General features: G+C 40.1%; 1 protein-coding gene across 2 annotated transcripts in view; it reads right to left on the bottom strand.

Moving 5' to 3' along the window:
• apbb1ip (amyloid beta (A4) precursor protein-binding, family B, member 1 interacting protein) overlaps window positions 1-22,243 on the bottom strand; it is a 141,893-nt gene that overhangs the window by 36,610 nt on the left and 83,040 nt on the right. For both annotated transcript variants that reach the window (XM_063044265.1, XM_063044266.1), the window contains exons 6-7: window positions 19,927-20,086; window positions 2,496-2,617 (exon numbers count right to left, since the gene is read on the bottom strand). In XM_063044265.1, the coding sequence (XP_062900335.1) occupies window positions 2,496-2,617; window positions 19,927-20,086 (282 nt within the window). The remainder of the gene's footprint in view (window positions 1-2,495; window positions 2,618-19,926; window positions 20,087-22,243) is intronic.

Genomic DNA, 22,243 nt, shown 5'->3' with positions numbered 1-22,243 from the left:
ACTGCACCTCTTCCTAGAGATGCTGCCTGGCCTGCTGTGTTCACCAGCAACTTTGATGTGTGTTGCTTGAATTTCCAGCATCTGCAGAATTCCTGTTGTTCTCTGCCACTTAATATGCAATTCAGGATATGTCTGCTTTGTTGTTTAATATTCTGTCTAGCTGTATATTCAGGAAACCATCGCTCACACTGTAACAAAAGGGACACACACAAAGTGCAATGCAGAGGAAAAATGGCTGACATTTATTCATAATTTCTGGTGAAAGGTCTCAGCCCAAAATGTCGACTGTTTATTATTCTTATAGATGCTGCCTGGCCTGCTAAATTCCTCCAGCACCTTGTGTGTGTTCTTTAATATTTCCAGCATCTGCAGAATCGCTTGTGTTTGTAACAAAAGGGATGTATTTTGGGCGTCTGGAGTTTATGCTCAGAAACTTTTGGAACACCTGTCAGTCCTAAACATTTGGCGGGGGGGGGGGGGGGCGTTGCCAGTTGGGATGTCCCACCATTGTAAATGAGTAATTCTGCAATGTTACCTATCTATGTGTAAATGTTAAAGTGTTCAAGTGAAGTTGGTGATTACGGTGATTGAAACTGTCTATTGTTATATTTGTTGCTTAGAATGTGTAAAACATTGTGTCAGGAGAGGAGAACTGGATTACCTGCAGAAGATCTGCTGCATTGAATGGAGCCTTTTATATCTCCCAGTTACAGATTCTGTATGGCTCAGTTTAGTCAATCACATCAATGTACATGGTAATATAAGGCACTGAAACCCAATAAAGGTGGCCCAGAGTGACATTATTTAGGAGCATTTAAGCATGGTATTAGCTTAATGGAAACATTTATGGAATCATCATGAGGAACTGAGACGCTAAGGGTTTGGAAAATATCATAACTTGACATAAAACTATCAAGGCATTTATAAGGGGAGGTAGAATGCTGAAATAATCCAGTGAGAAACACAAACATAAAAGATTGTGAAAATTCCAATTGATAAGTTAGAGGGCAAAGATTAGTGAAAATTAATATGCATCTCTTCCATACACAGACAGGAGATAATTATGTGCGGAATAAGGATATAGCAGAAAATACATTATTTTTTAAAATCTGACATCAGAAAGAAGAAAATTTTCTCAACTGAAAAGACATCTTTGAAATAGTGGAGAATAGTGGGTCAGGAGTAAAAGAGAAGCTGAAAATAGTAACACACATCAAAGTTACTGGTGAACGCAGCAGGCCAGGCAGCTTCTCTAGAAAGAGGTACAGTCGACGTTTCAGGCTGAGACTGAATTTCCAGCATCTGCAGAATTCCTCGTGTTTCAGCTGAAAATAGCCTTAGTTTTTGTGAAATTAATAGGATTTATAGCCAATAAATCCTTAGGATTTGACTTGCATCCTAGGATTCAGGAAGAGGTGGTAATGGAGATAATGGATGCACTGACTTGCAACCACTATCTTCAAAATTCCTTCCAGAATAAATCCAACAACATCTTACAAAATTGCATAGATTCCAGAACACATTCTTGTTGATTGAACTGGAGCAAATGTAATCTCATTATCTAACAAAGGCCTAAGAGAGAAAATGGCCATTTGGCTGGGCGCTGTTAACATGGATTATATTCATAAGTCAAATCTGGTGACACAACCGCTCCCACTCCCACAAGTTCTCCCGACACCTTCCCATGCAATCACAGCAAATGTATCATCTGCCTTTCAGCATTCTCCATGTATGAACTAAACTTATCTAAATGTTTTTGCTTATTTATGATTATCTTGAAGTGGAAGATGTTTAATTATTATCAGGTCATGTGTTCTCTAAATGGTCCACTCTACTTGAGGTGACCTATTTCACTGAAGCAAGTAAATACAAGAAAGTGTTATGGCCAAGTCACCAGCCTAAGGCAAAGAGATGAAATACAGAAATACCCCTATAATACTCTGTCATTTTCTAAAGCACTTTGAATATTTTTTCCTATTTCTTGCAAACCTGTATGCTTATTTTCTCCAAAATAGTCAAGGCCCATTTTGAACCTTTCATGTTTCATCACATAAACTAGGTTAGAATTCATTTTCATTGTGGTTTCCTTGTTAGTCACACATGGGGTTCAGGTGATGTTCTCTAGTACAAAGGAGATGGTGCATTGTTTTATGAAATATTTGCCGTTTTTCCCGTTCTTAGACATAGCAGATCTAAGTTCCATCCAGTTGTCGGAGAACTCAGTTTAATTCAAAGTATTGTAAGAGTTGATGCCTTAATGGTTAATTAAAGTATAGCTGACCATAGAGAAAAAAAACTCAGAGGTAATGGAGCGAGTCAAGAACGCGACTTCACTCCATGAGCGCTACCGGAAGTCCCCCTGTTTTATGAAATATTTGCTTAGAATTGCCACTTAGTTGATTTCATGCATAGGATAAAGTTTGTTAATGTTGGCAACTTTTTGGAAATTTGGCATTCAACTTCATAATTATTTTCTTTTTATGACTTTTACTCACCTGTGGATTTTTAAAGACAGCATACTTCTCTTGTCTTTCAACAAACATAAGTTTGTTTTCACTGTCACGTGTCCAGTGGGACAAAGTTTCCACCAGATTCTCATGGTCTTCAAGAAATCTCTCTAAACAAAAGGAACAAGGACAAAGTTACAAAAATCACAGAAAACAACAGAACAGGATGCAGCAATCAATGAAGTACAATTTTCCTCCATCACAAACTGATCACGTATCTCGTCAATATTTGCAGGATATACAGTACTCTTAGCAAGATTATCTATGGATAACGTTTAATACATATATTAAACAAGGATTTTTATTATATATTTTGTTTTTAATCTTTCTTCTATGCTTTATACTATTGGGACCCATCTGATATTGTTGTTTATCCTCTTGCTTTTATTAGTGCTGAGTTTCATTGTGTGGAATGAATATGTGTGTTCTGATCTGTGGCTAGGCCTTAGATGAAATAGTGAGGAGACACTGCACTGAAAACTTCGAAACATGCCCTCAGCTTTTTCGTCTGCAGAAAGTCTGAACAAATTTAACAATCTTTGACATTCAAACAGTTAAAAATATATAATATATATTTCAAAAGAATTTCAAATGCAAAGCAGATCCAATAATTGCAATGCAGCTATCACATCTCAAGACTACATCTATAAGATTAAATCTATGATCATTTATTCTTTGTAAAGGAAAACAATTGTAAATAGGCATCATTTTAAGTTCTGATTTTTTACCGTTGTCTCTGTATTACAATGACTCATTCAGCAAACCTTTGTGTGATTAGGGTCTTTTCAATCTTACATGAAGTCTTTACCACAATGATATATTTAAATGCTGGATACAATATACCTTATATAATACCTGGTGGTTTCATTATATTTGTCTACTTGCTGCAGTGAGCAAAAACTCAGCCTTGTTTGATCTGTACCATGACTACTAGACTTCTATTACCAATGTAAAAAATATGTATTTCTGGCAAGAATATTCACCAAAATGTGATGAAACCTGCCAAATTTGATTATTTAATTTAAAAAGAAAAGGTAATATCCATCTTAATTCACCAAATTTCTGCTGCTTCTTCTAATTTCCTTTAACCTATACTGATCCCTTGGCTACCTTCATCAATACTCTGATTATTCATTAATCAATACTTACTCCGATCCCTACAGAAGATGAAGAGATTGATATTAGTCAATCTTATGTCCCAACGACTTTAACTTTAACTAACATCTTCCTGCAAAAATGAAATATCAATGTGGCTCCTGAAAATCTAGAAATGAACTTCTGTGTACTCAGCACAGTCTAACCACGATGTCACTTCCTCAAAGAAATCAACAAACCATCTTCCCCCTCTGAACCTATATTAACTTTCATTTTTATACAGATTACCTCTGCTATTCCATTGACTAACCAATCCCACTATTTTAAATGAAATTGAAGCACGTAATGAAAATATACATGCAAGAATTTGATTTGTTGCCCATTAGACCATGAACACTATATCGGCCTCTTTGGTATCTACTGACATCTCATCAGGTGCTCTGTGATACTCTTAAAATGATTGTTGGCATCTCATACATCTCCTGAAGCCAATTAGGTCAAGGACTATCTATGTGTAGAGACTCAGAACTGATTAGAACATAAGAACATAAGAAATAGGAGCAGGAGTAGGCCATCTGGCCCATCGAGCCTTCTCCGCCATTCAATAAGATCATGGCTGATCTGGCCATGAACTCATCTCCACGTACCTGCTTTTTCCCCATAACCCTTAATTCCCCTACTATGCAAAAATCTATCCAACCTTGTCTTGAATATATTCACTGAGGTAGTCTCCACTGCTTCATTGGGCAGAGAATTCCACAGATTCTCCACTCTTTGGGAAAAGCAGTTCCTCCTCATCCCCACCCAAAATCTACTCACCCAAATCTTGAGGCTATGTCCCTTCATTCTAGTCTCACCTACCAGTGGAAGCAACTTTCCTGCCTCTATCTTACCTATCCCTTTCACAATTTTTAATATGTTTCTATGACATCTCCTCTCATTCTTCTGAATTCCGATGACTACAGTCCCAGGCGACTCAATCTCTCCTCATAGTCTAACCCCCTCATCTCTGGAGTCAACCTGGTGAACCTCCTCTGCATTGCCTCCAAAGCCAGTATATCCTTCCTCAAGTAAGGAGACCAGAACTGCACGCAGTACTCCAAGTGCAGCCTCACTGATAACCTGTATAGTCAGAGTATAACCTCCCTGTTCTTAATTTCAATCCCTCTAGCAATGAAAGCCAACATCCCATTTGCCTTCTTGATAGCCTCCTGCACCTGCAAACAAACCTTTTGCGATTCATGGTTAGTTCCCCCCAACCCCATTTTAAACCCTGATACAGCAAATTTCTATTCATGTGTTTCATCTTAGATGCTTCAACTGGAAGCTTCTGCATTTATTTTGACATTGTTACATTCTGGGCTCTAAGACAAAGCTTGTTTATTAGATTCTAAGGAGCCCTTCAATTTCCAGGAACTGCAAGACGAGTTAAACAAGTTTCCAGGGATGAAATATTTTTCTAGGACCCTGATGTCTGTTTGTTTTACTATATCTTATTTGTGGAATGTATTTCTTTCTCTAAATGATGCTGGAAGGTATTAGTATGAAAGTGATAAAGGGTTAATTAAAATAATAAGAGCATTGAGGAGAATTAACATGGATTTATGAGAAGGGAATCATGTCTGAGTTCTTTGAGATTATAACTGGGTTGTTATTAACAGAATATGGAACAGCAGGTAGACTGGCCTTGGAGTATCCGAGGCCATGACAGAAAGAGAAGGAGAGAATGGAGAGGCTATGTCTGTTTTTCCTGGAAAAGAGGAGGTAAGAGAGGATATAATTGAGGTATCTAAAACTATGAGGCATATTGATAGGATAGCTTGCACGAAACTTTTCTCATGTTACAGCCAGGTAAATTTGGCCCCAGTGGTGCAGGACTGTCCGTGTGTGTGGCTGGGTGGGAGGGAGGAAAAGGGCTTGTTTTGCTGTTGTTGTTTTATTGCTTGCTGCATTCTGTTTTGTTGTGCTCTGAGCTGCTCTTTTGAGAATTGTAGGCATGCTCTATTGGGACTGGAATGTGTGTCCTTAGGTTGTGTTGGTTGTTAATGCAAATAATGTATTTCACTGTGCTTCAATATACATGTGATGAATAAATGAATCCGAATTGGAAAACTAGAACACCTAGAGTTAGGGTAAGTGGTATGAAATGTGGGAGGACCATTTTTACCCAGAGTGTGGTGTGTAACTGAAAATGAAATTGAAATTAGTTTAAGAAAATTGACATACTATAGTGATATACACTGAGGTCCAGTAAAAAAAATGCTTTGCGTTACATTCACACAGATAAATTCCTTACAACAGTACATTGAGGTAGTACAAGGACAAACAATAAAGAAGTGCAGAATAAGGTGTTACAGTTAGAGAGGAAATGTAGAACAGGTAGACAATAAGGTGAAAGGTAAATTGTTACGGCAAGGGTCCATTTGATCATACTAGGGAAACGTTCAATAGTCTTTTAAAAGGAGGGTAGAAACTGTCCTTGAGTCTGGTGGCCTTGAGCCAAGTGGCTAGTCTCACTTTGGTTGATAATCTCCCCTAATCAAGCATTTATTTCCATGCTTAAGGTCAGCAAAAAGGGAACTGTCTCCACGTGACACTTATCTGTGCGGAAAGTTGTATTCTGACCTTTTCAAGTTATACATCTATGTTTATCAGGGGAAAGATTAAATGTGTATTTTGCATACACTTATCATCATACATGCAAAATGGTGTTTTAAAAGCAAAGTTGAAAAATAATCACACCTAAGTTCCCTTATTGTTTGTGACTGTTCCTGCTATCTGTTGGAGCATTGCAAAACTATTTTGAAAGTTCCACTCATTGTTCAACAGTTTTGATGATGCAAGCTTCCTGCTGTAATATCACCAATGCACTAATATACTACAATGGTTACAAAACATATTCAAGGTTTTTTCGTAACTCAGTATATGAGTTCAAACTCACAGCTCTCTGGAGCAGAGATTCACCATCCTCTACTCATATTCAAACACAAACTGTGACTTAGTTCTCGTCTCCTATGTCAGGGACATATATTCCCTGCAGCTTACCTGTTGCACCATTAACCAGTTAAGATTTTGCACTCGTTAAGCTCTAAAGTGTACAGGTCTATTCTCTCATTCTCTCCTCATCTGTTAAATCCACCTTCCCTGCAACTAGCCCAATGCATCATTGCTGTCCACCTTGTGTAATATGTACATCCTTACTTCAGGTGCGGTCACACCAAGGCCCTGCACAACTGGAGTACGACTTCCTTGCTTCCCTGTTCCAATTCTTACTTCTCTGTTAGCAAAGGTGAACTTACCATTTTCCTTGTTATGCCGGGAATGTTGCTTCCAGTAATTTGCATACAAGTACACCAAGTTCCCTTTGAACATCAGCACTATTTAATCACTCATAATTTCAGGATCAGAATCAGAATCAGGTTTATTATCACCGGCATGTGCCAGGAAAGTTGTACTCTGCTTTTTTGTTCCGTGCATCAAAGCAAATATCCTGCCCTTGTGTCAAACTGTGACACTTAGTTCAAACAACCTCAAAATTCCGCATTATATACCATCTGCCACATTCATGTCCACTTACTGGGCTTGTCCATCTTCCCTTGAAGCCTCTTTTTACCTGTATTTACTTTCCCATCTGGCTTTAAATCACCCGCAAGCAATGACATTTGATCACGTTGTTGATATAGATTGTGAATAGCTGGTGCACTGTCACCACTCCACTGGTCACAGGCTGATAACCTGATAAGAAAGCATTTATTCCAAACCTTGCTTTCTGTTCAATAACCCTATTCAATCTTTATCAATATGTTACTCCAATTCCATGTGCTCTAGACCTGCTAATCAGCCTCCTGTGTGTGTGCGTGTGTGTGTGACCTTACTCAGTACTGATTATCATAAGACAACAGGAATGTAAAGTTTATCTGGAAAACACAACAAAGGACAGTTATGTTTGCATCAGAATGGGCAACAAGAACTGTGGCCTGCTGTGCACTTTAAAGTTTGCGGAACAAGTTAGTCTCAATTTGGAAAGAGCAGGTTAGAATGCTATTGGAGACCAGTGTTGGAATCTGGAGCAGCATGAGAGAACAGAGGAACTCAGGGGACTGAAGAGCATCTGTGGAAGGAAAGGAGTTGTTAACATTTTGGGTCAAAACCCTGGATCAGTCAAGTTATTGCAGCAGAATTTCCTGAATTAGGGAGGTAAAGATTTCTGTTCAAATACATCACTTGAAGGTGTTCAGAGAGTGATATAGGTCAAATGTTTTCTTCCATTTAATTCACATATTATGATGACATTTTTTTCCTATTTGCTAATAAAGTTTATATAAACGCAATGCTCATCAAAGCATATGACAACTGCTGAACCTTTTCGCCCTAATATGATTATGCATCATCTGTATCAATAATGTGACTTTTCCGCTGTGTCTAAATCAACAGTGTGCATTTTCTGCAGCAATGTGAAAAGAATAAATGTACATAGAAACTTCCATGAATAATCACAAAGAACAGCACATTCAGTGTGCATGCAATAAAGGGAAAGTAAATGCAAGCTCTCATATTGCAGAATATATTGAGAAGCTCATTATAGAAATAAAGGCAAAAAGCGCTTTGTCAGTAATAGCATATGTGCAGTTACCCGATATCCATTGGTATACAGTATTGGTAAAGTAACAGGCAATCATCCTGACTAATTAACCACAAATAATATGGATAAGTGGGCATGTGGCCAAGTGGTTAAGGCATTGGACTAGCGACCTGAAGGTCGTGAGTTCAAGCCCCAGCCGAGGGAACGTGTTGTAACCATATAACAATTACAGCATGGAAACAGGCCATCTCGGCCCTTCTAGCCCACACCGAACTCTTACTCTCACCAAGTCCCACCGACCTGCACTCGGTCCATAACCCTCCATTCCCTTCCTGTCCATATATCTATCCAAATTAACCTTAAACAACAACATCGAACCTGCCTCAACCACTTCTGCTGGAAGCTCATTCCACACAGCCACCACTCCATGGGTAAAGAAGTTCCCCCTCATGTTACCCCTAAACTTTTGCCCTTTAATTCTCAACTCATGTCCTCTTGTTTGAATCTCCCCCACTCTCAATGGAAAAAGCCTATCCACGTCAACTCTATCAATCCCCCTCATAATTTTAAATACTTCTATCAAGTCCCCTCTCAACCTTCAACACTCCAAAGAATAAAGACCTAACTTGTTCAACCTTTCTCTGTAATTTAGGAGATGAAATCCTGGCAACATTTTAGTAAACCTCCTCTGTACTCTCTCAATTTTATTGACATTTTTCCTATAATTCGGTGACCAGAACTGTATACAATACCCCAAATTTGGCCTTACCAATGCCTTATACAATTTCAACATTGCATCCCAACTCCTATACTCAACGCTCTGATTAATAAAGGCCAGCATACCAAAAACTTTCTTCACCACCCTATCCACATGAGATTCCACCTTCAGGGAACTATGCACCATTATTCCTTGATCCGTCTGTTCTACTGCATTCTTCAATGCCCTACCATTTACCATGTATGTCCTTTTTTGATTAGTCCTACCAAAATGTAGCACCTCACATTTTTCAGCATTAAGCTCCATCTGCCATCTTTCAGCCCACTCTTCTAACTGGCCTAAATCTCTCTGCAAGCTTTGAAAACCTACTTCATTATCCACAACGCCATCTATCTTAGTATCATCTGCATACTTACTAATCCAATTTACCACCCCATCACCGCTAATATATATGACGAACAACATTGGACCCAGTACAGATCCCTGAGGCACACCGCTACACACCGTCCTCCAATCTGACACACAGTTATCCACCACTACTCTCTGGCGTCTCCCATCCAGCCACTGCTGAATCCATTTTACTACTTCGATATTAATGCCTAACGATTGAACCTTCCTAACGAACCTTCCGTGTGAAACCTTGTCAAAAGCCTTCCTGAAGTCCACATAGACAACATCCACTTCTTTACCCTCATCAATTTTCCTAGTAACCTCATCAAAAAATTCAATAAGATTTGTCAAACATGACCTTCCACGCACAAATCCATGTTGACTGTTCCTAATCAGACCCTGTCTATCCAGATAATTATATATACCATCTCTAAGAATACTTCCCATCAATTTACCCACCACTGACGTCAAACTCACAGGCCGATAATTGCTAGATTTACTCTTAGAACCCTTTTTAAACAATGGAACCACATGAGCAATACGCCAATCCTCCGGCACCATCCCTGTTTCTGATGACATTTTAAATATTTCTGTCAGAGCCCCCGCTATTTTTGTGTCCTTGAACAAGGCACTTAATCACACATTGCTCTGCGACGACATTGGTGCCAAGCTGTATGGGTCCTAATGCCCTTGCCTTGGATAACATTGGTGTCGTGGAGAGGGGAGACTTACAGCATGGGCAACTGCTGGTCTTCCATACAACCTTGCCCAGGCCTGCACCCTGGAGAGTGAAGACTTTCCAGATGCAGATCCATGGTCTCGCAAGACTAACGGATGCCTTTATGGATAAAACATGTAACACAAAACAGAAGATGGCAGATTTTAGCCATTTAAAGAGATCGAGAGTTGTACAGCGGAGTTCTCAACTGTCCATACCAGGGACCATCATATTTATCAATGACTTGGACATCGTTATGCAGAACACAATTTACAAATTTGCATATGACTCAAAACTTGATGGTGTAACGAGGAGGATGGTAAAAGATTTCAAGGAGTTATAGTGTAATAGAGTAGGAAGATGGGAGATCCTTAAAATTTAATGTTGAATGTGAAGTGTTCCTTTGGTAGGAAGAATAAGAAAAGATAGGGAATTGACTGCAAGAGCCATGAGGTAATGTTGTTGCTTTTCGCGCTTTGTGGTGCATCGGGCAGCTTTATGCCATTTCTTTGGCATTTTTTTCTGGTTTTTTTTACCAGGTCAGCTCAATGTTCTACCCAGCATGGAGCCGGCCTGATTCAAACCCAGGACTTTGTCAGAGATGTTCTTGTTGTTTTATTCATCACTCCATTTTCTCTGCTTCTTCTTTTCTTTCTGTCCCTCTTCCCAGTACCTAAAACACTAATCTTGTTCTCTTGCTCCAGTTGCTTCCACACCTACTGAATGCTTACAGCACCTCCTGCTTTTATTAAGCCTACAATTTGAAAAGGACTCCTCCTTCATGCATGACCAAACAAATATTCCTCCTCTGCATTCAATTGGTAAATCTTGATTTCACAATGCCCTGAAGGTCAAGAAATTGGGGAAAGGTCACTTGAAGCCATAAAGGGTCATGAGACTGAGCAGGGTCTGGGTTATGACACTTGACTCCTGGAAAAGAGCAGCAACACCTTGTGTCTCTGGGGTCTTCTCCTAACGTGCACATTCCACTGGCTTCCTACTCTCAATGTCTGCAATCATAGGAAACAGCATCATTAGGTACTCTGTGCTGATGTTTGATTGCATGAAGCTTTCAAGAACAAATTTGGTCTCTTAAGCAAACTGTAAACAGTTTGTGCAGTGCAGGGTAGTGCAGTGGATATATGGATTTTAGTAAGGCATTTGACAAGGTTCCACATGGTAGGCTTATTCAGAAAGTCAGAAGGCATGGGATTCAGGGAAGTTTGGCCAGGTGGATTCAGAATTGGCTTGCCTTCAGAAGGCAGAGGGTGGTGGTGGAGGGAGTACATTCAGATTGGAGGGTTGTAATTAGTGGTGTCTTCTTTTCGTGATTTTTATTAACGACCTGGATGTGGGGGTAGAAGAGTGGGTTGGCAAGTTTGCAGATGACACAAAAGTTGGTGGTGTTGTAGATAGTGTAGAGGATTGTCGAAGATTGCAGAGAGACATTGATAGGATGCAGAAGTGGGCTGAGAAGTGGCAGATGGAGTTCAACCCAGAGAAGTGTGAGGTGGTACACTTTGGAAGGATAAACTCCAAGGCAGAGTACAAAGTAAATGGCAGGATACTTGGTAGTGTGGAGGAGCAGAGGGATCTGAGGGTACATGTCCACAGATCCCTGAAAGTTGCCTCATAGGTAGATAGGGTAGTTAAGAAAACTTATGGAGTGTTAGCTTTCATAAATCGAGGGATAGAGTTTAAGAATCGCAATGTAATGATGCAGCTCTATAAAACTCTGGTTAGGCCACACTTGGAGTACTGTGTCCAGTTCTGGTCTCCTCACTATAGGAAGGATGTGGAAGCATTAGAAAGGGTACAGAGGCGATTTACCAGGATGCTGCCTGGTTTAGAGAGTATGCATTATAATCAGGGATTAAGGGAGCTAGAGCTTTACTCTTTGGAGAGAAGGAGGATGAGAGGAGACATGATAGAGGTGTACAAGATATTAAGAGGGATAGATAGAGTAGATAGCCAGCGCCTCTTCCCCAGGGCACCACTGCTCAATACAAGAGAACATAGCTTTAAGGTAAGGGGTGGGAAGTTCAAGAGGAATATTAGAGGAAGGTTTTTTCACTCAGAGAGTGGTTGGTGCATGGAATGCACTGCCTGAGTCAGTGGTGGAGGCAGATACACTAGTGAAGTTTAAGAGACTACTAGACAGGTATATGGAGGAATTTATGGTGGGGGGTTATATGGGAGGCAGGGTTTGAGGTTCGGCACAACATTGTGGGCCAAAGGGCCTGTAATGTGCTGTACTGTTCTATATGTTGTATGTTCTAAACCAGCGGTCCCCAACCACCGGGCCGCGAGGAAGCTATATGATTTGGCGATATGAGTCAGCTGCATCTTTCCTCATTCCCTATCACGCCCACTGTTGAGCCATTACGCACGCGATGTCATTACCTGTGCATCATCCATGTCAGTGCAGGAAGGAGATCAACTCCTCGAGCATGCAAATGACGATGGGCTGGGAAGTATGTTTTACATAACATCTCTGCCGGCATTCTGGATCAAAGTCAAGGCTAAAAATCCTGAGATAGCCACGAAAGCACTGAAGATGTTGCTTCCATTTCCAACATATCTCTGCAATGAATGCAACGAAAACTAAACTGCGGAATAGACTGGACATAAGGAACCCCGTTCGACTATTGCTGTCTCCTATCACCCTTCGATAGGACCATGTTGTTGCAGGAAGACAAGCCCAGGGCTCCCGCTGAGTCAGCGATATTGGTGTGTTGCAATGATTTTATATGTTCATATGGGAAAAACGTGCTGCGTGTTTAATATCCAAACATTACTTAAAATGTTATGATGCTATTGACTTATATAACCATATAACAATTACAACACAGAAACAGGCCATCTCTCCCCTTCTAGTCCATGCCGAACGCTACTCTCACCTAGTCCCACCGACCTGCACTCAGCCCATAACCCTTCGTTCCTTTCCTGTCCTTATACCTATCCAACTTTTCTTTGAATGATAATATCGAACCTGCCTCTACCACTTCTACTGGAAGTTCGTTCAACACTTACTTCAAGCTCCCCGTCCTCCTCTGATAATTGACTTATCACTATATTCATGCGAAGAAAATATGCGCTGTGTGTTTAATATTAAATTCGTTAGATAAACCCTTTTAGAAAGGAAATTGTGTGTGTTAGCCACTTATCACCGATATTTCTGTCATGATTAACACCCCCCCTCCCCCGAACAGAATCGCCAAAAACGATTTGTAGAAAAAAATCGTACACGCGTGCCAAATCACGCATGCGCACTGGTGCCCGCGCAAGGCTTCATGGTCATTGTAGTCTTTCTGGGGTAAACCCAGCATATTTGACTGCTACTCTTGTCCGTTGGCAACCCTACCACCCCCCCACCGCCCCCGGTCAGCCGGTCCGCAAGAATATTGTCAATATGAAAACGGTCTGCAGTGCGATAAAGGTTGGGGACCCCTGTTCTAAACAACAGAGTATAGAACTTTGGTGTATGGAAACAGCCACAATTCAGGCCGATATTGTAATCAAGCAGTAAAAGCAATTCTTAAGTATGCAATTACTGAATTCATATAGGAATGTCAGATTATCTTAAAGATAATTTAAGTGCGTAAGGAGGAGGAGTTACAGTGTCTTATAGCCACAGGGAGAAAGGATCTCCTGTGGCATTCAGTGCTGCACCTCGGTGGAATTTACTAAAGATGCTCCTCTGTTTGTCCAGTATGTCATGGAGAGGGTGAGAGGGATTGTCCATAACGCTTCGTAGCTTCTGCAGCATCCTCCTCTCAGACACAACTACCAAGGAATCTAGTTCCACCTCCAAAACAGAACCAGCCTTCCTGACAAGCTTATCAAACTTCTTGGCGTCTGCTGCCCCAGCAGACTACAGCGTAGAATACAGAGCGGGCACAGAATCTGTGAATTCAAATTGCTGTGTTTGCAGTCCGTGGTAAAACAGCAGTGTTCCTGCTGACTTTTGCGAAAACAGCTCACAAGGTCTAACAATCTTGTGGCAAGTATTTCCCCTTTTCCAACTGTTGCTGTTAGGCATCAGTTCAAGGAGATCCCCAGCACCTGTCAGCTGCGGTGCCCTCATTTGGCTGAGCTACCAATAAGAGAAATATTGTTACAAATAGAAAATAACTGATTAGCCTTTTAAACATTATGCAGAGAGCTAAATAAGAAAATAGGATCTGAAAAATAAATAAAATATTTTTAAAACTGTTATATTTTTGAAATATTCATTCAAATCCAGGTGGCTTGGTGCATGAGAAATTATATCTGACAGCCCTTTTAGGCAGTGGCTGTTGTCTATGTAGACTTCAGCACGGCCTTTTGCAAGGTCCCTTGTGCCAGGCTAGTTTGGATGATTAGATCACTTGAGATCCAAGGAGAAAGAGCACATTGGGCTCATAGTTGGCTCAATGGAAGGAAGCAGAGAGTGATGGTCAAAGATTGTTTCTTAAACTGGAGGGCTGTAACTGGAGGTGTGTCATCAGGTTTGGCACTGGGACCTTTGTTGTTTGTCATTTGTATCAATAATTTGGATGTGAATATGCAAAGCACAGATAACAAATTTGCAGATGATAGATGGTGCTGTAGATGGAGAAGAAGGTTATCAAAAATTACAGGGAACATTGATCCGCTGGGTAGGTAGGACTGGCAAATAGCTTTCAGATCAGTTAAATGTGAAATACTGCATTTTGGCAAGTGCTACGACTTATACGATGATTGGTCAGTCCCTGGGGAGTGTTGTGGAACAGAGAGATTTAGGAGTACAAGTGCATACAGTAATTCACTGTAAAGGCATCACAGGTGGATAGAGTGATGAAGAATGTGTTTGACAGGCTGACCTTTATCAAGGCATTGGTGTAAGACATTGGTGAGACCGCATATGGAGTATTGTGTACAGTTCTAGTCACCTTGTCATAAAATACACATCATTAAACTGGAAAGAGTGCAGAGAAGATTTCTGACTATGTTGCCAGGAGTCCTTTTTTCCAAGTGAAGACAAACTGAAAGCTAGAGGGCATTGGTTTGAAGATTATTAGCTCTTTCACCAATTCTTTTCCATGCAGAGGTGGAGCACATATAGAATAACCTGCCAGAGAAAGTGAATGAGACAGATACTTTAACAACATTAAAAAGATGTTTGGACAAGGACATGGATAGGAGGGGTTTAGAGGCATATGGGCCAAACAGAGGCAAATGAGACTAGTTTAGACTGGAATCTTGATCTGCACTGTCAAATTGGGCAAAAAGTCTTGTTTCCCTACTGTATTACTCAGTGATTCAAAAAATATATTAACCTACACTTTAATCACAAAAGCCAGTCTAGCTATATTCCTCAGTACTGAAGAAGGGTTTTAATCTGAAACATTGACATTAATTTCCATAAATGCTACCTGACCTGCTGAGTCCCCCTACCATTTTTTGTGTGTTAGCTATAAAAATAATGGATTACTACACTGTTAAAAAGTAATTTCATAGATGATCCTTGCATCATAGCTGACTTTATTCCACTTTGACTTTTGGATTTTTGAGTTCAGTTCCACCATAGACGCTACAGGGAGTACCCGACGATGGGTAGTTTGTCTCCTTCTGTCATTTACGCTAACCTTCACTGTGTTCCTGAAGCAAGGGCTTGAAGTTTTTAAGAACATTACTTATTAACTTTTATAGGGCAGTGAATCCCAGAAATCAGTATAATTTATTATCAAAGTACATATATGTTACCATACACAGTGGATTTCGATTAATTAGGACACATCAGGAGCAAGACATTTTGGTCCAGTTATGCGGCTGCCCCAATTAGCTGAGCTTTCATGAAAATAGTTTTTTAAAAAATTTAGAAAAGTTGAACTACTGTTTACTTGAGTACAAATTATGTTTTTAAATGAAATACAGAACCAATTAGAACACTGCCAATATTAGTACAGTATTATAAAACTGTGTATTTGTTCCTAATAGTTATTGACAGAAGAATTCATCCAGTGTACACTGCCCTGCCCTTTTGATTGACTGTAAATGAATACAGTCAACACGGACACCTAGTGCAGATAACAGAATGCCTTCATTGCCTTCCTGCATGAAGTAGTATCAAAAATCACTGCTTTTTAATTCAGTGTATGTCGACCCAAATGAATAACATAACACAAGCTTACACAGCTGATGCTGTTTAAAAACTGTCTGCTGTAAGCAAAGTGTAGTGTCTAATAGCCACACAAGTGAAAACGACTGACACTAGTTAGTCTCCAGTCTCATTTAACTTCCTTTGTGCAAAGGATGACTCCAACAACTCCTTTATGCTCCTTGGCTTCAGTGTTACCAGGGCTCCTTGATGTAATATTCATCTTGATTTGGACCACAGTTATAATGAGGTCTAGAGCTTGTAAAATGCAGGCTGAACAAGAAGACTATCGAGGAGTGCATAGCGTCGCAGGAAATCCCAGCTATTTTCTTGAGTTTTGAGATCTTTGTTTTTTTTCAGTGCCTTGCTTAACTGGAATCCACTGTACTACCTTGAGGTTCATTTTCTTGCAGGCATTTGCAGTAAAATAAAGAAATTCAATAGAATTTACAAAAAAAAGTATACATAAAGACTGACAGTAACCAATATGTAAAATAAGATAAATAGAGCAAATAAAAAATAATGTTTAACTGGAATCTGTTCCCTGCTCATTCAGAAGAATGTGAGGGGATTTTACAGAAACATACATATAAAATTATGAAAGGGATAGATAAGATTTGCAGGAAATTTGTTTGCACTGGTAAGTGAGACTAGAACTAGGGGACATTGCCTTAAGGTTCAGGGGAATAGGTTTAGGATGGAGATGAGGAAAAACAGCTTTTCCTAGAGTGCAGTGAACCTGTGGAATTCTCTGCCCGGGGAAGCAGAAGAGGGTATCTCGTTAAATATATTTAAGAGACAATTGAATAGATATTTGCATAGCAGGGGAATGAAGAATTATGGGAAAAAGGCAGGTGAGTGGACCCGAGTCCACAGCCAAATCAGCCATGATCTTATTGAATGGTGGGGGGAGGCTTGATAGGCCAGATGGCTACCCCTGCTCCCATTTCTTCCATTCTTATGTACTCAGATCTCTGCTTTCGTGTAACCAAGTGTTAAGATCTCCTGTGCTTTTGTAGCGAAAATATTTGGTAAATGAACTAAGTTTATGACAGTTCAAGTGATACCAGCATGAGTCATGATAATAGCAAACAGTGGAGCCTGTAAAGATGTATTTAATTGGCAGTCATGATTAAACAGCTAATGGGAAAAGGGATCAAGAATGTCCTTAAAGATGACTGGGCCCAGCATACATATTTGAAAGAAAGGACTGAAGAATTTGTGACCATGCCACCCAGAGTGGATGATCCTCTTGAGATTTGCACTATTGTAAAAGATAGTTTTTAATGAGGTTATCATGTCAGACATCAGTTACCTAGCACAGAATCAGGCCCTTTGTTCGCTAAATCTACTCCAATTATCTAGCACTAATTCAATCCTAATCCCATTTTATTCTTCCTGTATTCCTATCAACTTCCCCCTGACTTCACTGCCCAACTACGCAATGGAGACAAATGGTGGCCAATTTGTCTACCATCCTGCAATTGTTGGGAATGTGGGAGAGAAGCGGCGTACCAGAAGGAAGCCTACATTATTACAAGGAGAACATGCTCCATACAGACTTCTCCAGAGATCAGGATTGAAAATGGGTCACTGAAGTGTGAGGCAGCAATTCTATTAGTGTGCCACTTTCTCAAGGACTCGTCCCAAAGAGTTAGCTGTGCTTCTAGCTAAGTTATTCAAGTACAGTTAAAATACTAGCTTCTATATGAAAATCAGGAAAGTTGCTCAGGCATGTCTAGTTCACCAAGAGCAAAACAAATGCATTCCAGTTAATTACCACTCAATCTGCCCAAATTCAATCATTAGCAAAGCAGTGCAAGGTATCGTTGACAGTTTATAATATACCACCAGCTCCTCCATAGTCTTCTTGTTCAGCCTGCATTTCACAAATTCTAGACCTCATTATAACCTTGGTCCAAATCAAGATGAAAATGACTGCCCAGACATTTTCCAAAATATTACATCAGGGAGCCCTGGTAACACTGAAGCCAAGGAGCATAAAGGAGTGGTTGGAGCCATCCTTTGCACAAAGGAAGTTGATATTGATTTTCGGAGATCAATCATCCCATCCTCAGGGCTTTGCTGTGAGGGTGTATCAGGGCACTGCCCTATACCCAGCTGACTTAACTGTTTCTTCATTGATTTTTCTTCTATTGCAAGGTCAAAAATATGGATGTTTTTACAGATAATCGTACAACATTTAATTCCATTTATCCTCCTCAGAATAGACATCGATTCTTAGCTGCAGGCATCAGGACTGAGAGAACATTTTGACATGGGCAGTTAAGTGACCAGCAACATTCAAAGCACAAGACTGCCAGGCCATGCCCATTTGTAAAAGGCGGGGGTATAATCACCTCCTTATGGCATCACAATCACTAATGCCCTGACACCAACAGCCCAAGACTCAGCATTGACCAGAAACTCAGCTGCACCAACTAAGTAGTGAAGAGATCCAGTCACTCAGGCAGCAGTCAGAGTTCTGGATTATTGATCCAAGTTATGAGTTTGAATTCTGCTGTTACAGTTTGGGAATTTCAAAGTATTTACTCAAATTTTGATTTACAGCTGATTTCAATGACCATGAAATTACTGAAATATTGTAGAAACATCTTATTCATTAGTTTCTTTCAGGCAAGTAAATCTAATATTTTTACTTAGTTGACCTATTGGACTCAAGACCCACAGACATTGTCAGTTAGTTACTGGCTGAGCCTGAAAACCCTACATCCCTTGAATGAATAAATAAATATTAAAGAATTCACTGTGTCCTCAGCTCAGGGTGATAAGGAAGAGGCAATTAATGCAGAATTCTTATCCAAATCCACCCCGTGTGTGAATAAGTAAAAAGAATATTGCAGCCTTTCTACCACCTACAGGCCACAAGGCAGGGGAATGGTCCCTGCTTGCCTGTATGTGTGTAGCTCTAACAAGAAGTTCAATACTGTCTTGACTGGCATCCCATCCCTCATCGTAAACCTTCATTCTCCAAGTCATTCGGGCATCATATATTGCATCTACAAAATGAGTTACATTTATTCTCCCAAGTTATTCTGATAGCACTTCTAAAATTCATGATCTCCTCCATTAAGTAGGACAAGGTATTTAAACACATAGGAACCTTAACACTGCTGGCTTCCTTCCAAGTTGTATAGCATACTGACTTGGAAATATACCTCCATTCCTTTCTGATCACCAAGCCTAATCCCATCTCCCTCTCCAACAGCTTTGTCCTTCACCTCAATGACTGTAGCAGTTAAGCAGATGGTTCACTACTGGCAATTCAGTGTTAGGATTGAATTCTATCCCACTTTTTAATATGAGTATTGAACAGATCTCTTGTACAATAAGATAAGACTTTTGACCTCATAAACTACCCAGTTATGGTCCTTGCACCTTGCTGTCCACCTGCAAGCACTTTCTCTGTAGCTGTAGTTCTGCATTCTGTTATTGCTTTTCTATCATGCGACCTCCATGTACTGATGTTGTGAAAGGAACTGTCTGGCTGGAAAGAAATGATTTTCACCCTACCTTGGCACATGTGACAATAATAAACCCTTTTAACAACCACTTACCTTGACTGTGATATTTGCATTTTTAACAATGAAAAAATAATGTATACAAAATGTATTTTCTTTGCTAAAGTACACATCTGTGAAAAACCAGAATCTGCTGATAGTTTCACAGAATAGTGAACATGAACACCACTAGTTTCACTGTCTTTGCAAAATCCAGGCCTTGCTTTGAACTGACTCTGACTAGTGGACATTGTGTTAAAATTCCGCTTCTTACCGATCTGTAGCTCAGGATTATTTTCATACAGGCACCACTCCACACTGCAGTTACAGTGAGACTTCTCAAATAAGCTGTCCAGAACTTCTCGCACGGTCTGCCTTTCATCAACCATCAGTGTTTTACTACTGCTGTCATTCATGAGGACCTTGACAACAAGCTGCAAGGTAAATATTACTGAGATTGAACATGCACGTATGAACAGATACTTTCCAATAAGCACTTAGATTCGAACATATGATTATCAATATATGCCCTAAAATTTAGAGGGTTAGTGAAAGACTTGATCGATGCTTTGAAGAAATTAATGGTAATTTCTATGGAATAGGGAGTATATACGAGGACTGAGTCTCAAGCCACATTGTTGCTGGGGGGAGGGGGCATTCCACTGGGGTTGTTGTGGTCAACTGAAGTTTTCGATGGGCTGGGGGGGGGTATAACTATCTTGAGGTATATTTTGTGTCGTTTTATTCTATCTGGGCTCATTGCCTTTTATGTGTGTGGATTGGGCCTCAAGTCATTGGTGTTGCCTGGAGGTGAGGGGGCAGAGCAGTGTCCAGGCTGGGGGAGAAGAGCTCTACTCTGTTCGATTGTGGATTGATGGTGCGATCTTTTGACTCTCATTGTGTGATAGTGATACTATTTATGCTTGCTATTTTGTGTGTGCTTTGTGCTGTCTGTTACTGTTCATACTGTGTTTTGCACCTTGACCCCATAGTAACACTGTTTCTTTCGCTGTATTCGTGTGTATTCACGTATAGTTGAATGAAAATAAAATTTGAATTGAAACAACACACACAAAATGCTGGTGGAACGCAGCAGGCCAGGCAGCATCTATAGGAAGAAGCACAGTTGACATTTCAGGCCGAGACCCTTCGTCATGACTGAATTGAAACTATACTTTCGTGTACGAACATCAAATATCTTAATTTCCTCAATAAGTAAGTCCTAAGGATTGAATATTGAGAGGATACCCTAAGTATTAGAGCCAGGTCTTTCGAAAGAAAAATAAAATACTTCTTAATGCAATATATAGGGGATTAGGAAAAACTATTTTCATAAGTATAATGTTAGCATGGCTTCATGTATTAATATCAAATCTCTTAATATTCAAGTTTTAAGGATTGAAAACTGAGAGAATACCTTAAGTATTAGAGCCAGGTTTCAGAAAAATGTTTATAAAAGTCTTCTTAATACAAAGGGTAGTAGAGGTTCAACTGAATTCCGCATATTCCTACATTCCCAGGATTTCCAATTGTCAGATTATTTCATTCATCAAATTGTATTTTGTTGGAATAACAAAGGAAACAGATGTTTCAGTTCTCTCAACTACAATGGTAAATTAATTTCTTAACATTTCTTTCACTGAGAACGCAAGTCCTTTTTTTGTGTAGCAAAGCACAATCTTTGGAAGTCACCACATAGCACGGAAAACAAATCTCGTCCTTTAGCAGAAGTGGTTCCAGTTTGTGGCAGGGTCTGAAGACAATGGATTTGATCAGCCTAATATTTGGGACATTTCTGCTGTCTCTCTGTATGAAAATCGGGTAGATGGACCTCTTTCATTATTCCCTAGGAGTAATCATCAGGAAGTGTACAAGAGCATCAGGTGTAGGCTAATTTAACCCTTGTGTTTTGCTGTTTTCTGTTTCTTGAGGAAGTGCCTCATTTCCCACACATGGTCCGACTGACAGCAGAAGCCAAGGAGGAACAAGTGACTTCTGTACCAGACAATCCTGAAGCTCGTAAATACTAAGGCACTGGCTGCAGTACCAGCCAAATGACAATTGTGGTCTAGACAAGGTCAAATCATTTTTTTTTCTGTTACAGATTAACTTAATAAACAAGCAGCTGAAAGTAGCATTGGTAATAATAGAAAGAGAGAAATTGGAATTTGTGGAAGATTCCTTATGAATAGAATTCTATAAGTGTACCTACGGAGGTATACCTAATTACAGCATATATATAGGCATCTGTTAGTCTCATGAGACCATGGATTTGCGCCTTGGAAGGTTTCCAGGGTGCAGGCCTGGGCAAGGTTGTATGGAAGACCAGCAGTTGCCCATGCTGCAAGTATTCCCTCTCCATGTCACCGATGTTGTCCAAGGGAAGGGCATTAGGACCCATACAGCTTGGCACTGGTGTCATCGCAGAGCAATGTGTGGTTAAGTGCCTTGCTCAAGGACACACACGTTGTCTCAGCCAAGGCTCGAACTAGCGACCTTCAAATCACTAGACGAACGCCTGAACCACTTGGCCATGCGCCAACACTAAATTACAGCATATTTGTTATGTTTTCATGTGTAGTTTGAACTTC

The sequence above is a fragment of the Mobula hypostoma genome, chromosome 3 (assembly GCF_963921235.1).
Source record: "Mobula hypostoma chromosome 3, sMobHyp1.1, whole genome shotgun sequence".
NCBI lineage: Eukaryota > Metazoa > Chordata > Chondrichthyes > Myliobatiformes > Myliobatidae > Mobula > Mobula hypostoma.
Note: the sequence above shows the minus strand (reverse complement) of the source record. Positions and strands in the feature narration are given on the sequence as shown.